At 41.0% G+C, this 15,008-nt stretch overlaps 1 protein-coding gene across 1 annotated transcript in view; it reads right to left on the bottom strand.

Moving 5' to 3' along the window:
• Positions 1 to 15,008, bottom strand: part of HDGFL3 (HDGF like 3) — an 84,195-nt gene that overhangs the window by 13,892 nt on the left and 55,295 nt on the right. The window contains exon 4 of the mRNA XM_082252749.1: positions 3,734 to 3,895. Within this exon, the coding sequence (XP_082108875.1) occupies positions 3,734 to 3,895 (162 nt within the window). The remainder of the gene's footprint in view (positions 1 to 3,733; positions 3,896 to 15,008) is intronic.

Here is a 15,008-nt window from a genome sequence, read left to right as displayed (position 1 = left end):
TTAATCAACAGAACCCTTACATCCTCCACAGGAACAGTGAGAAAACGATCCACTACTGGGACAGACCATTATTTCTATAAGATATAAATCAAAGTTTTGAAGATAGGAATACCTTTTCAGGATTTGGCACAGGTATTTTGTTTGTACACAGGAAAAGTCTTTCTAGACTTCGTCTGCTGTTTTGTGCCCAAAGGCTGAGGAGATTTCAGTGCTGCTAGACAAAGGAGGCTAATATGCTAATATGCTCACAGGGGAAAGCACATATATGGGAAGCCATAGCCATAGCAGAAGGTAGAAATTCCTCTGCAGGATCCTCTTCTGTGTCCACCTCACTTTTTTCCATATCATCCTCAAAGAGGTTAGGAGGTTTGGGGTCACAGCCTAAATAGATTCCAGTGGTGGGGAGGCACAAGAGTGTTTTTGAGTCCTTTAGACTAGAAGGGCAGAGAGGTTCCCAAAGAAATCAGACATGGTTGTAGTAAAATCTGCCTTAATCAGATAGACTGTCTGTTGCATGCTTGAGAGGGAGCTAAAATTATAGTAAGGGAGTTGTGTCAGTGTAGGACCATGCTCCAATGCAGAGGAACAGCTATCAGCTTGAGCATTTGCTGACTTTCCTCCGTGCCATCTGTAACACAAATGCAATTAGGCCCTTTTTTTCTCAGCTTCACTGTGCCTTGTCTCCGCCTTCGCTAAGTGGGAGAATCCCCTGAGGGGTACTTAAAAACTGGGTGTGAGGAACGAGAGGTTATTAGCGTGTCCAAAAAGGGAGCCATTATAACCCAGGTGCTGAATGATGTCCTGCGGCTGTGTCTCTAGAAAAGCAGTCATCAGGAAAGCCAGCATACATGCTTCTTGCATTCTCAGCAGAAATGGGGGATGTAAGAGCATCAGCCAGAAGGCATGGAGCAACGACATCACCACCTGAGCTGCTGTAAGAGTGAAGAGGGGGAGGTAATAGCTCTGATGTAAAATGGGGGGTGTGGAATGAGGACCCTGATGTGAAAGAGAAGGACTGAAAACTCTAATGTCAAAGAGGGGGGCTTCTTATGTGATAGGGGATTCCATTTTAGACTGGGGTGCCCTGCTATTGCAAGGTCCGAGTATGGTTCCCAAGATGTACATCAAGAGTGACTAATCCTAAAACTGCTAGGCAATAAAAAAATTGGCTCTTGGTAGAAGTGTTGAAATAGTAAAGAATAGAAAAATAATTATTTAGAAAACTCCTCCATAAAAGATGTCCATCACCTAAGAACACGGGATGGAGTTATGGGAGGGCGCACTGGGGGTGTTTTCTCAACAAACACTTTGTCAGTCTCCAATTACCTGAAGAAAGCAGAATATAACCAATTAGCTTATGTCTTCTTGTGTTCCGTACCATGCAATTAATGTAAGAATTCTAACTGCCACAGTATTTATATAGTAAAGCAAAACTGAAAGCATAAAAAAAAAAACAGTCCACTTATGTAACTACTTAATACAAGCATAAATGCTTGAACCTGTCCTGATAATCACAGCATTCACACTGGGAATGGGAGGATCAGTGCTGTGAGCCAATCAGAGTTTTGTTTCCATCACTTAACACTATAAACGTGCTTACAAGAGGACAGGACAACGTGATAAATTAGTGGGCTGTGTATCATCCATTCACGGACTGATGACCATAATGTACCTCCCATTTGAGAGTGCTCAGGCCTAGTAGCCAAATACTCTCACATGATGGAGGGGTGACATCACCCCCACCTCTAGGTTTTGACACAAGCCCACACTAGGAATTTTGGTGGCAACTGTAACAGAGGAAAGATCAGAGGAGGATCTCTAGAGAGGTTGGGGGTTGGGCCCTTTTTAGAGACTCATCTACTTTGCCTTGAATAGACACAATCACCTTTAAAGCAAACTATTTGCCTAGGTTTTTGGATAGTAAGCAACATGTGCTCCTACCTGAAGTGTAGAAAGCATGCGCTGACACTGGTACATCAGTAATAGATTTGAGGTACCCTGAATATGCATTGACCTAAACAGTCTGTTTACTCTGTAAACTTCTTTGGTGCACTAATGAGATCATTTGGATTAAATACTATTATACCACATGCAGCAGATCCAGCATCTTATAAAATATGATAAATATAAAATAACATTTTTCACTTCTATTTGTAGTATCACAATTTGAAAGGCTGTGTTATTTGCCCAGAATGAAAAAAAACTATCACAGAGATAATGCAATTAAGATCAATACCATATTCTCTGAATAAACTAGCCATGGATATATGAAAAATTGACTAATTTTTAGGGGAGAAAGGTAAAACAAATCCTAATGTTTGAAATTTGTCATGTGACAGAAAAATGTACATATCTTTGCAATGACTTAAGCATAGTATACAGGCACCAAAATTCGACCGGTTCAGCATGAATAGGATGAATATCAATACATGTGTACCGCTGTCTGTTCAGTTTCTGTCAAATGGTCCTATTAGAAAACCAGCCAATGGCTACAGCTCTGATATGTGTATTCTGTCAGGGGGACCCCTGCTATCAGAATACAATGTCCCAGTGGGGGAGATTCCTGCATCCACATCACTTGTGGACCCGCAGGGCAAAAAAAAAACTGTCCGTGTATACCCTGCATTACTGTATCCAAGTCGAATATACCTTCTATTTCTGATAATCATAGCGATACCATGTATATTTAAGTTAATTGTTGTTTGCGTCTATAGTACGGCAGAAAAATAATAGTGCGTATTTTGCTTTTTTTATCCTATCTAAGACACACTGATACCAACACCAAATAAACAGCTTCCTTTTTTTTTTAAATCTTCCCTTAGACCCCATTCACACTGGGGCGACCTGGTCGCCTGACAGGTCGCCTGCCATAGAGAAGCTGTGGACCCGTTCTAATAGGAGCGACACAAGTCGCACCGACTTAGAAAAAGGGCCCGAGCTTCTTTGGGGCGACCTCGGAGCGACCTGCATAGACTTCAATGTTATGAAGTCCGTGCCGGCCACTCCGAGGTCGCGGTGCGAGCTGCGCGCCGCGACCTGTGAGGTCCCCCCGGCAAGTCGGATCGCCCCAATGTGAACGGGGTCTAAAACTCACCACCAACCTTGTCCTTTGACCCTAAACCTGATCTTGTTTTATTGCTCTTAATTTGATTTATGTATTTATTTACACACATTTTTTTTATAACATTCCAGGGGCAGGTTCTATAGCTACTCATGTCTACTCATGTCTATGATAGCTAGGCACAGCAATCATGTGATCTGGAACTGGTCCCCCCGTCTCTTAATCGTTAATAAGTGACCCAGAGCTTTCAGTCTATGTTGGGAACGCGCTGTTTAGTGCTCTCCCAGCACAAACACAGGTACGCACATATGCAGCCCCACGGAAGAAGACTTCAGTGAGACTGTATATGTGCATTTGCATCTAGGAAAGCACTGTCACATTTTGGGTTCAACAAACCCTATTATCTGTAATAAGATGCATGCACAGATATGTTAATTATTCCTGTGTTGTGTGCACTATTCTCAATCTTATCTCAAGCAGAGTAAACATTTTTTGTTTCTATTTTGCATTGACATACACATGAGTCAGAGATCCCACGTAGAAATAGTTTGCTATAATACCAAATATTTAATTTGCAAAGCGTGAGAAATATTGTGGATATTGTGCATTATTCGAACTTTCACCACAATATCACACTAAAGATATAAGACAGCATAACATGATACATCTTACCTTTGATGAGTAGGACTTCTTCCGCTTAGAAGCTGCTTTTTCATTCTTCCTCTTGCCTTTTCCATCCTCTTCTACCTGATCTCCATCTTCCTCTTCACTGCTGCCATCGGCAGCATTGCCTCCTTCCCCCTCAGTTTCTGAGGAGCTTTGTTGCTGCATTGCCTTAAATGAATCAGAAATGTGACTGATATAAGAGACTATAATCCAGTACAAAACTGTCTAACAACCATAACCTATTTGTAGTCATGATGAAAGATGTCAATTTATTTTTATGTAACTCTGGATACTCTATAGCCCTCAAAATCTCACTGCCACTGATGAGAAGGGGGGTTATATTTTATGGCCACTACATTGACCACCAATGCTACACTACTGCTGGGCACCAGTACAGGGGGGTTAACAGCACCACTACTGGGACCCCCCTCTTCACTCCACCTCACAGTTTTACAAGGCACTTATCTCCTTGCAAGGCCAACCCTACCCAGATTTTCTACACAAATGAGAACTGGATATTGGATCTCAAATCTCTGATGCTCGGAAGGACAAAGTTCTTGCATTGGCTCACATTTCCTCTCTCTCCACCAAGATGGCGGAATCCAACTACAAGCTATTGTCTCGTTGGTACTATACTCCGCGAAAAATGCACATTATTTCTCCGGCCATCTCCCCGTTATGCTGGAGGGGATGCGGAGAGACTGCATCTCCTGCAAACATCTGGTGGCATTGTTCGGTAATTCAACCGTTTTGGGTGGAAGTCCTCCGGCTTATCCAAGTAATCACGGAAGTTGCTATTCCATTAGATCCCTGGGTTGTCCTGCTACATGGAACTACCATGCCGCTCTCTAAGTACAAAAGATCAACACTCCCTCATATGCTTAATGCATTTAAAGCCCCGATTCCCACCTTCTGGAGCTCACCGACCGTTCCCACGATACGTCATTGGCTACGGAAAGTTGATATGACATACCAATTAGAGGAACTTACTTTCATAGCCCGTGACAAACTAGACCGTTTTCACTCTACCTGGCAACCTTGGTCTTCTTTTAAAAACACTTCATCCTATGTGGCCCTGCTCACTGAGGACACCTCCATTGGTTTATCACCTTCTAATATGATCCCAACTGATTAAAGTTTTTAATGAATGGTACATAAGTCACCCGTGGCCTAATTTTCCCCCCACCCCCTCCCTCACCTCTTATCCCCTTTCTTTCCTGGCTTCTCTTTCCTCTGCTTTCTCTTTCTTTTCTACTTTTTGCTATCCTCTCGCTTTCCTATGGGCTCTCTCCGACATTGGTTTTATGATGCAAGATGTTATGTTATTATTATGTTTTTTCAGATTTTTTTATTTTTTTTTTATTTTATGACTGGGTGTGCTTGCACTCATTGATACTGCTCCATGGTCACTTTCCGTATTTCATGTCGGATTGTATGGTCTATGTTCTGTTTTTCTTTGTCTTTCAATAAACAGAAATTAAACAAAAAAACAGCACCACTACTGACACCCACGATGGGGGTTATTACTTTGGTCACTGGCACCAATGCTGGGGGTTATTACTGCAGTCACTGGCTCCAATGTTTGAGGGTTGTCATTGTAGTCACTGACACCAATGCCAGGGGTTATAACTGTGTCCACTGAAACCAATTTTGGATTTTATTATTGCAGTCAATCACATCTATGCTGGTCATTGATACCAATGTTGGGGGTTTTTAGAACTAAATACATTATCAGTGTTGGGGGGTTAATATTATGATCACCAACACCAGTGCAGAGTGGTTGTATTGCGGTAACTGACACCAATGCTGGAGGTTATTATTGCATCCACTAACACCACCGATGACCCAAACTTTCTATACAGCATGCATTGCAGTAAAAAAATGCCCATTAATATTGAATGGGCTGTAAAACTTGATGCAATGCACCTCAACACATCATAGTACACTGCTATTGTGCGTGGAAGTGTCAGGGCCTGCCGTTAAAGCCTGTTATTTTCAAGTTGACCACCAATGTACAGGCTGACTTTGCATTATAACATTCTGGAAATATGGTCAAACCAAAAGGAAAATATACATTATTATATTAAAATTAAAAACAGTGGATTTTTAGAAGCCTAAATAGCTGCATAGGTGTACGAAAAAACATTATGACTGCATCCTTTTAGTATCTGAACACCATATTGCCTCAATAATATTATTCATGATACCAAAATTATGGTTTAGATACACCATTGCAAATCTGTGCATTTTTTTTACTGGCCTGCTATTACCTTTGAAGCAAATAGCATCATTTTCAGCTTTCCACTAAAAAAAGCTTTTGAAAGCCTGTGGACATTGGCCGTGTTTGAGCAGCAATGAATGTGCATCCCTCCATGTATTATAGTATTTGTAAAGCACTTCAACAGTCTAGAAAAAAAATCACAATCCCCCAAATGTAAAATCATATTAATTTCCTCTGTCTATGCCCAATCTCCCCCCTAATCCCAACAAACATCACATCAACCTGACCAAGTCTAGAATAATAGTTACATAGTTAGGCTGGTTGAAAAAAGACACATTAAAAAAAAAAAAGACAAGTCCCTCTAGTTCAACCAATAAAGGGGAGAAATAAAATACAACCCTATATACACAATCTTATACCTACATTTGATTCAGGGGAAGGCAAAAACCCAAGCAAAGCATGATCCAATTTGCTCCAGCAGGATAAAAAAATTCCTTCCTGATCCCCCAAGAGGCAATCGTATATTCCCTGGATCAACTTTACCTATAAATGTTAGTATCCAGTTATATTATGTACATTTAGGAAAGAATCCAAGCCTTTTATAAGGCAATCTACTGAGCTGGACAGAACCAGTTCTCGAGGGAGTCTATTCCACATTTTCACAGCTCTTACTGTGAAGAAACCTTTCCGTATTTGGAGATTAAATCTCTTTTCCTCCAGACATAAAGAGTTCCCCCTTGTCCTCTGTGATGACCTTAAAGTGAATAACTCAACACCAAGTTCACTATATGGACCAGTTATGTATTTATACATGTTGATCATATCCCCCCTTAATCTCTTCTCAAGAGAGAATAAATTCAGTTCCTCTAATCTTTTCTTATAGCTGAGCTCCTCCATGCCTCTTATCAGCTTGGTTGTCATTCTCTGCACTTTCTCCAGTCCCCCAATATCTTTTTTGTGAACTGGTGCCCAAAACTGAACTGCATATTCCAGATGAGGTCTTACTAATGATTTATATGGGGAAAAATGATCTCTCTCTCTCTCTCTGGAGTCCAAACCTCTCTTATTACAAGAAAAGATTTTGCTCGCTTTGCAAACCGCAGGTTGGAATTACATGCTATTATTGAGCTTTTAATCTACCATAACACCCAGATCCTTCTCCACTATTGATTCCCCCAGTTATACTCCCCCTAGTATGTATGATGCATGCATAATCTTAGCCTCCAAGTGCATAACTTTACATTTATCAACATTAAACTTCATTTGCCACATAGTTGCCCAATTAAACAGTGCATTGAGGTCAGCTTGTAGGTTGGAGACATCCTGAAAGAAGTAGTTTGAGCTGGACCAGTACTGGACTCCAGATGCCTGTGTTTCTAAAACTGACTATATACTTAAAATGTCTTTATCTGCCACATGGACATCTAAAACAAAAAAAGTCCAAAGTAGAGGTGTTTACATTTTCAGCCAATCAGACTCTAGGTTTCGATTTCCTACTACAGGTTAGAGAAAAAGCAAACATCTAGCCGGTTACTGACTCAATACCATTTCCATCATCTTGTTTTGTAACCAAGAATCCATTGTTATAGCTTTCAATATTCCACCTCTGTATTTTTTCTGTGTATTACTTATTGCATATTTCCAGTAGAACTTTCACCACGGTACATGACCAATTTCTCACTGTACTTTCTTCTACTGTATTCTGCTTCTGCAGTTCATGCTCACCTTCAGATGCATCTATTAAAAAACAAATATAAATATGTTTTACTTATAGGCCTTACAATGCACACAAATACACTTAAAATATGTATATCAATAAGGCTTATTATTAGTTATATATTCCGTTTTTCTGGTATCAGCATTTGATTACACCTCATTCCTTGAAAATGTCTGACACCGAACTGCTGCGGTTCCTGACCACACCAATCCCACGTCCACATTTCACACAAGCATGGACTACCACAACAGCTGTGGAAAGCAGAACACCTGACTGGGCCTAAGTATTGCCTCTCCCTTTCAGTCTAAAGCTGGCTGCACATTATACAAGTTTCTTGTACAAGTTTCCTTTAGATTTACCAACAACCCTATAATATGAGGTCAAACCTAAACATTTTTGACTATTGCAACTCCCTTCTCATAGGCCTACCACTTCATAGGCTATCCCCTCTTCAATCTATCATGAACGCTGCTGCCAGGCTTATCCACCTTACCAACCGCTCAGCGTCTGCCTCCCCTCTCTGCCAATCCCTACACTGGCTCCCGATTGCCCAGCGAATTAAATTCAAAATACTAACCACAACATGCAAAGCCATTTACAACTCTGCCCCGAGCTACATCACCAATCTTGTCTCCAAATATCACCCAAACCGTCCTCTCCGCTCCTCTCATGACCTCCTACTCTCAAGCTCCCTTGTCTCCTCCTCTCATGCTCGTCTCCAGGATTTCTCCAGGGCCTCTCCCATCCTCTGGAACGCTCTACCTCAACCTGTACGGCTATCCCCTACTCTAGCTGCTTTCAGGCGATCCCTGAAAACCCATCTCTTCAGGGAAGCCTATCACACCGCCAACTAATCTGCCATCATCTCATTCCCTACTCTTAACAACCTCTTGTAACACCTGCCCCACCCCATTAGATTGTAAGCTCTTCTGAGCAGGGCCCTCTTAATCCTCTTGTATTTTATTGTATTGTAAATGTACTGTCTGCCTCTAATATTGTAAAGCGCTGCGTAAACTGCTGGCGCTATAGAAATCCTTAATAATAATAATTTTCAATTTGTATACAATTAGGCAGGCCCTTGCACTACATGGTTGAAGGTAAATCTAAAGGAAATTGAACAAGAAGATTGTATAATGTGTAGCCAGATTTCCTGCTGTTGTACACGGAGTACTAGAACTGAAATCAAGTCAAATTCAGTTCAGTATTTGCATTTTAGAAACACATTTAAACAATTTGTGTATTAATTTGTGTTTTTTTTTTTTTTCTTTTTGCATATCTGCATGGTCTTTCTTTATACCTTCTTTCCCTATTTTTAATGCAATTAGTTTTGAAAATAGAAGTTTAAGGGACGGCCATTTGCATCAACTAATTCTGTGTAGAAAAATCAGAAAGAAGGAAATACGAAGAAAAAGGAGAAGGAAGCAGAAAGTGCATGGACTAGAAATATGTGGAGAACATGTCAGTAATATCAGATCTCACATGATATCGTCCTAAGCCCGGGTTCACCCTGGGGCCGTTTTAAAATCGTGCGATTTCAGCACAATTTCAGGCCGGCATTTCAGTCCGACTTCAGGGGCGATTTCACAGACATCTGTGCGGGTTCCTGCACAGATGCCTATGGAAATTGCCCCCCCCCCCCCAAATCGCCAAAAGTAGTACAGAAACTACTTTTGAGAATCAGTGCGGCGCCACAAAGTCGGCGTCGTACCAATTCAGACAGTGCCATTTCGGGCAATTGCCTCCAATTTGGCATACGATTTAACATGTCAAATCGGACCAATGTAAATGTGCCTAAAGTGCAATTTCTGTTCATATGCAGGCATTTAGTGGCAGCTGCAAATATCCATGTTAGCCTTTAAATGAATCCCTGTAACCACATGGAGCTCTTTGGATCTTAGTCATGGGATGAAATACATTAATGACAGGAGTTGAAGCATAGTGCCAAGACCCCCTACTGATACTTGGCACAAAAGCTTGGGCTCTGTGTACAGCCTGAGCCTAGGATTCAATGCACTCCACTGGAACACAGGAATCAAGCTAAAGGCAAACATACGTACTTGCAGACAGCACAAGGTGCCCATACCTTAACACTGTTATTATTTTTAGGAACTTCTTAGATTTATGTAATTTTCACTTACTAAAGGAAACCAGAGAGGGACACTTGTTGCCATTGCTGATCTCTCCTTCTAAGAATGTATTGTCCAAGCATGGTGTTAATCCTACAGTTTGAGAATGTTCTCAGTGACTGAAGCCAAACAAGTATGCAAAGTAGGTGTTTTCACTAAATCTGCTGGATTTCTTGTTGTGGGCCTGTGATTTAAAAAGTACCGAAGCCAGAAACAGCACCAACCACTAGCATGTTCAAAAGGAGGTTTGTGAAAGCAGCTTGTACTGTGTACACCTCCCAGTATGGATCCCTATTAAACAGGAATGCTCGCCTCATTTATTGATAAATTGGTGACCGCTAGGGGAAGCAAATACAATAAATAAAAATAGGGAAGTCTCATCAAAAGTAACTTCTAGAGAAATATTACAAAAATTCAGAGTGTGTGCTACTGAAAATACACTTTATGTTTTATAGGTAAGGTACCTTTTACTATTTTTATTTTACCATTGCATGTGCGGCATTTTTCAGCATTCTACCTGTCCTAACAACACACTATTTATAGTTTCCTGAATTTCAGCCACCCAGTAAAAATAAAACAGAAAATGACTGAAATGGTACAATTGTTGCAAATTAACATATTCCCTAGAATTCATGAAGACCGATGCACAGAGATTTTGCAAAAGTGTCTTGCATGCATGGCACAGTGTGCGCCAAATTCATGTACCTGTCTAGCGCTTTTAACAATTAAGCACACGCTGTGCCACTTTTAGGACACATGTGAGACGCTTTTGCAAAATCTGTGTCCCCATTGGAAGATTTCCCATCAATTACTTTTCTGGAGACAACTCAAAATTTGGGATTTTTTTTTACTTTCACTTTCAACAATAATGGTAAGCAGGACAAATAGAGAGGATGAATCCCCTAATGGAGACACAGGCAGCAATAAAAACTGACAAGTGTTCCAATCACTCTCCACTCTATCCAAAACAAAAAAACAAGTTTTGCCTTTAGTTATACTTTTGTTTCTATGAAACTGATATTCAATACATTTCTATTATTCTCCCAACTTCTCCATATAGCTTCTTTGTCCGTAAAACTCTTCCCACTTTGCAGAAGAGATGCCTGCAACAGTTCCATCAGAGTTCCAATTTATATACACCTTACCAGCACGTACATGAATCTGTTGCAAGTTCCACCATTTGTTGCACTACCGCAAGACAGTATCTACGACAATGTTTATGAATTCCAGGGATAGTGTGCAATAGAAATGCACAGGAAAAGCATTCACCCTGGCTGGAATTTTGCAGAAAAGGGTCTAGTAATTCGCACAACTATACTGTTATTTCTCAGCAATTTTCCTATATAAATAACACAATCAATTCGAAGTGTACTGGGCAACTATCAGTGCAGACACTATGGGCTCCATTCACAGATCCAGATCGCATGCGGTATGTAGGTGTCCAGACACATTTCCCCTAAATACCGCACGCAATCCTGAATTCACTATACTGTTCTGCGGTATTTACTGCAAAGCTCTGAAAACGCTGTGTAAATACTGCACAAACAGGCGTTAAACTAAATTCACAGAAGGAAATAAATAATTAAATGCATGTGGTAATTAAGTAGTGGTTGAGGCATGCTGTTTTTAAGGAATGTGTACTGGTTGTTAAGGAGCTGGTGGCCGGCGGTGTCCTTAGTAACCAGTAACAACTGATGAGTGATCAACTATCAGTGGGGTTCACCTCTGACAGCTGAACGTAAAAAAAAAGAATTCCCGGCAATAAAAAAATTATAAAAAAGTTGTGGGGTCCTCCACAAAATCCATACCAGACCCTTATCTGAGCATGCAGCCCGGCAGGTCAGGAAAGGGGAGGGGGGGGGGGGTTAAGCGAGTGCCTCCTCCTGAACCATGCCAAGACACATGCCCTCAACATGGGAACAAGGTGCTTTGGGGCAGCACCTTGGCCACATGTTGATGGGCAGAGCCCCCCCGCCACAAAGTACCCCCCTCCCATGTTGAGGGTATGTGGCCTGGTATTTTTACAGGAGGAAGGGGGGTTGCTGCTCGTCACCCCCCCCCCCCCCTCTCCATCCTGACCTGCCGGGCTGCATGGGTCTGGTTTTTCTTTAATTTTGGCTTGGGGGTTCCCCTCAAAATCAGACCGAAGGGCCTGCTATAGATACCCTTTTTTTCTTGCCGACAATTCTTTTTTTTTTACTTTCAACCGATTACTAATCGGTATTTAAGGATGCGGCGGCCGCATGTTCCTTAACAACCATGACAGTCACTGGTTGTTAAGGATGCCTGCAGCCGCCAGCTCCCTAACAATGCGGTATTTTGAAAAACGTTGTGAATGGAGCCCTATGTGGTGTATTTATAAAACATTCATTGGACAAATGCGGGCAGCATGTATTTGGACAGTAATTTCTGTTACAGATCAATTACAATACCTGTCAGTTTAATCAGTGACCATATTGTGGTATAGTTTTCTGAAGTAACGCAATGAGAAAACACACCACATTTTGGCCACTAGATGGCAATGCTGATCATAAGAGTTAATCTATTAAAGAAATGTATTATTTCTTTATTACAGGTACTTATACAGCGCCTTCAAATTACACAGCTCTTTACAAATATATAGTTCTTCTTTAGGGCCCTCCCCGTTAATGTCCCTAAATCTCATATTAGCTCTTTTCAGCGGGAGATTTCTAAATTCATATGGAACGGTAGGAGATCCAGATATAACAGTCATATACTTTATGCCCCCCAATCCCAGGGTGGCCTGGGCATTCCAGATTTATGGTCCTATTATCTCTCCGCCAAACTCATTCAAATGGCTCAATGGAATGCAGACCCCGAGAGCATTCCCTGGCTTTCGTTCGAACAGGCCGCAGTTTTTCCGAACTTTCTCTCGGCGGGTCTCTGGAATGGTGCACAGCCGTCTAGTTATAACGCAATTGCGAACAAAATTGTTGTTCATTTATACAGGCTGTGGCAGAAATTTAAAACCCCCTTGGGTCTGTTGTCGCGAGTCTCTCCGCTAACATCCTTTTTGGGACACTTTGACTCAGGTTTACTCCCTCTAAGCAGAGAGGACTTATCCCCTTGGATAACCAGAGGCCTGGTGAACCTCAAAAAGCTCTCCATAGGCAATATTTTCTGTACATTTGAACAACTGGTAGATTTATACGGTCTTCCCAGCTCTGAAAGGGACCACTATACTCTAGTGAGGGCATTTTTTCAATCACAGGACCTCCTCACACTAAACCCTCCATTTACCATTTTCGAAAACATTTGCTCCACCTCACCTAGAGATCGAGGGCTTATATCTAGCCTTTATTCTCATATTGTTACTAGTACCCTCCCAGATAAACATAAGTATATGACTGGATGGGAACAAGACCTAGGCTGTAGTTTCTCCATTCCGGAGTGGCAACACATGATTTCAAACATGCGTAAATGTTCACGCTCTAGTGCATGCAGGGAGACACCCCTAAAAGTAGTTACAAGATGGTATTTGACTCCCTCCTTGATTCACTCCTTCTACGATTCAGTCTCTCCCCTCTGTTTCAGGGGCTGTCCAGAAGAAGGTAATTTACTTCATATTTTTTGGAGCTGCAAATGTTTGCGACCCATATGGGATCAGGCACAGAGACTGGTGACCAGATTGGCTGGGTCAGAGGTTTCTCTCTCCCCTAAGATATGCTTGCTCTTTGTAAAAGTCCCTGGTGTCCCGAAATCTACATCTAATCTGATTCATACTTTGGTGTGTTCCATTCAATGGATGATAGCTTGTAATTGGAAATCAGATACTCTAGTATGGTCTCAGGTGCTCTCCAGGATGGAATGCATCAAACTAACAGAAAAAATCTTTCATTCCCTTCATAGCACCATGATGACATTCCATGCTAAATGGGACTCTTGGGACAATTGTGTTGGACCAGTTAGTACTTCTTAACCTATATGGTATGTCTAACTAGACAGTTCTGACCCCTCAGGTGTATTTGACTACTTTATATTCTGCTATATTATGACCAACGTTTATTGCACACTTGCTATGTTTTCAGAGTATTTTTCTATGCAATATATTTTTATATATAGATTCGATGTTACATTGTTGACCTGTGTAAAAGTTAAATTGTTTTCTTGTATTGACTTTCTAATAAAATCTTTTGTAAACAAACAAATATATAGTACATTCACATTACATTCACTGCTTACAATCTAAAGTCCCTAACTCACATTTATTCATACATATACTAGGGCCAGTTTAAACAGGAGCCAACTAACCTACCAGCATGTCTCTGGAGAGTGCGAGGAAACCAGAGTACCTAGAGGAAACCCATGCAAGTACAGGGAGAACATGCAAAATCTAGGCAGAAATAACTGCCAACATTATTGCAGCTTTGTGACATTCACAAGGCCCTGTACAACTACCTCACCCCTCCCCCTCCCCCCCCCCCGCACGAAGATATCAAAACTATATTTTCACAAAAAATATGTGAAAATCATTAATAGTGGACAAACATTCCGTCATACATAATGCAAGAAAAAAGGAGGGGTCTAGCAAGTGCTGATCTCAATTGCGGACTTTAGAGGCACATCATTGGATAGTCAATGAGTTGAATAAAATTCTCTTTTTATTAATTCATTCTTAAAACAACGGTATAAACAAACACCGAAAGGTTAAAAGATCGAGGGGAAATACCCTCAATAAGGATTTGTAGTGTACACAGCATTGGGTAAAGTTATTGTCAATATACAATACATGTTATGATATAAAGTTGTTCAACAGTAGATTAGTCTGGATAAAGGTCAACGCGTTTCACGGCAAGCTTCATCAGGACCACAGGCGTATATTCATCAGATACAGAAACCACAACCCAACTGGGTTTCAGACCATTTATTGTAGTTTATTTTATATATTTGCTGATTACAGAGTGTCTTTTCTGTACATACACACCTGTGACGCTGCCGTCCCTTATCTTATATCAAGATTCCTAGGTAACCATGACTCCTCTTTTTTTATATGGCCTATATGTCAATGAGCTTTTTTGTTTCTGTATCTTATATAAATTATTTTATCACCTAGTATTCCATACTGGTGTGCGGGGGTCCTATTACTACCCTTTATACCTGTCGTGAACCATATGCATATTTGCACCTTATGAGGTTGGTCTATTTGAATAATTACAATTGTTATGCATTGTTGTATTTCTCATTGTATCTTTTTCT

Source organism: Pelophylax lessonae, assembly GCF_965119305.1.
Source record: "Pelophylax lessonae genome assembly, chromosome: 4".
Lineage (NCBI taxonomy): Eukaryota > Metazoa > Chordata > Amphibia > Anura > Ranidae > Pelophylax > Pelophylax lessonae.
This window is presented reverse-complemented; position numbering and strand designations above follow the sequence as displayed.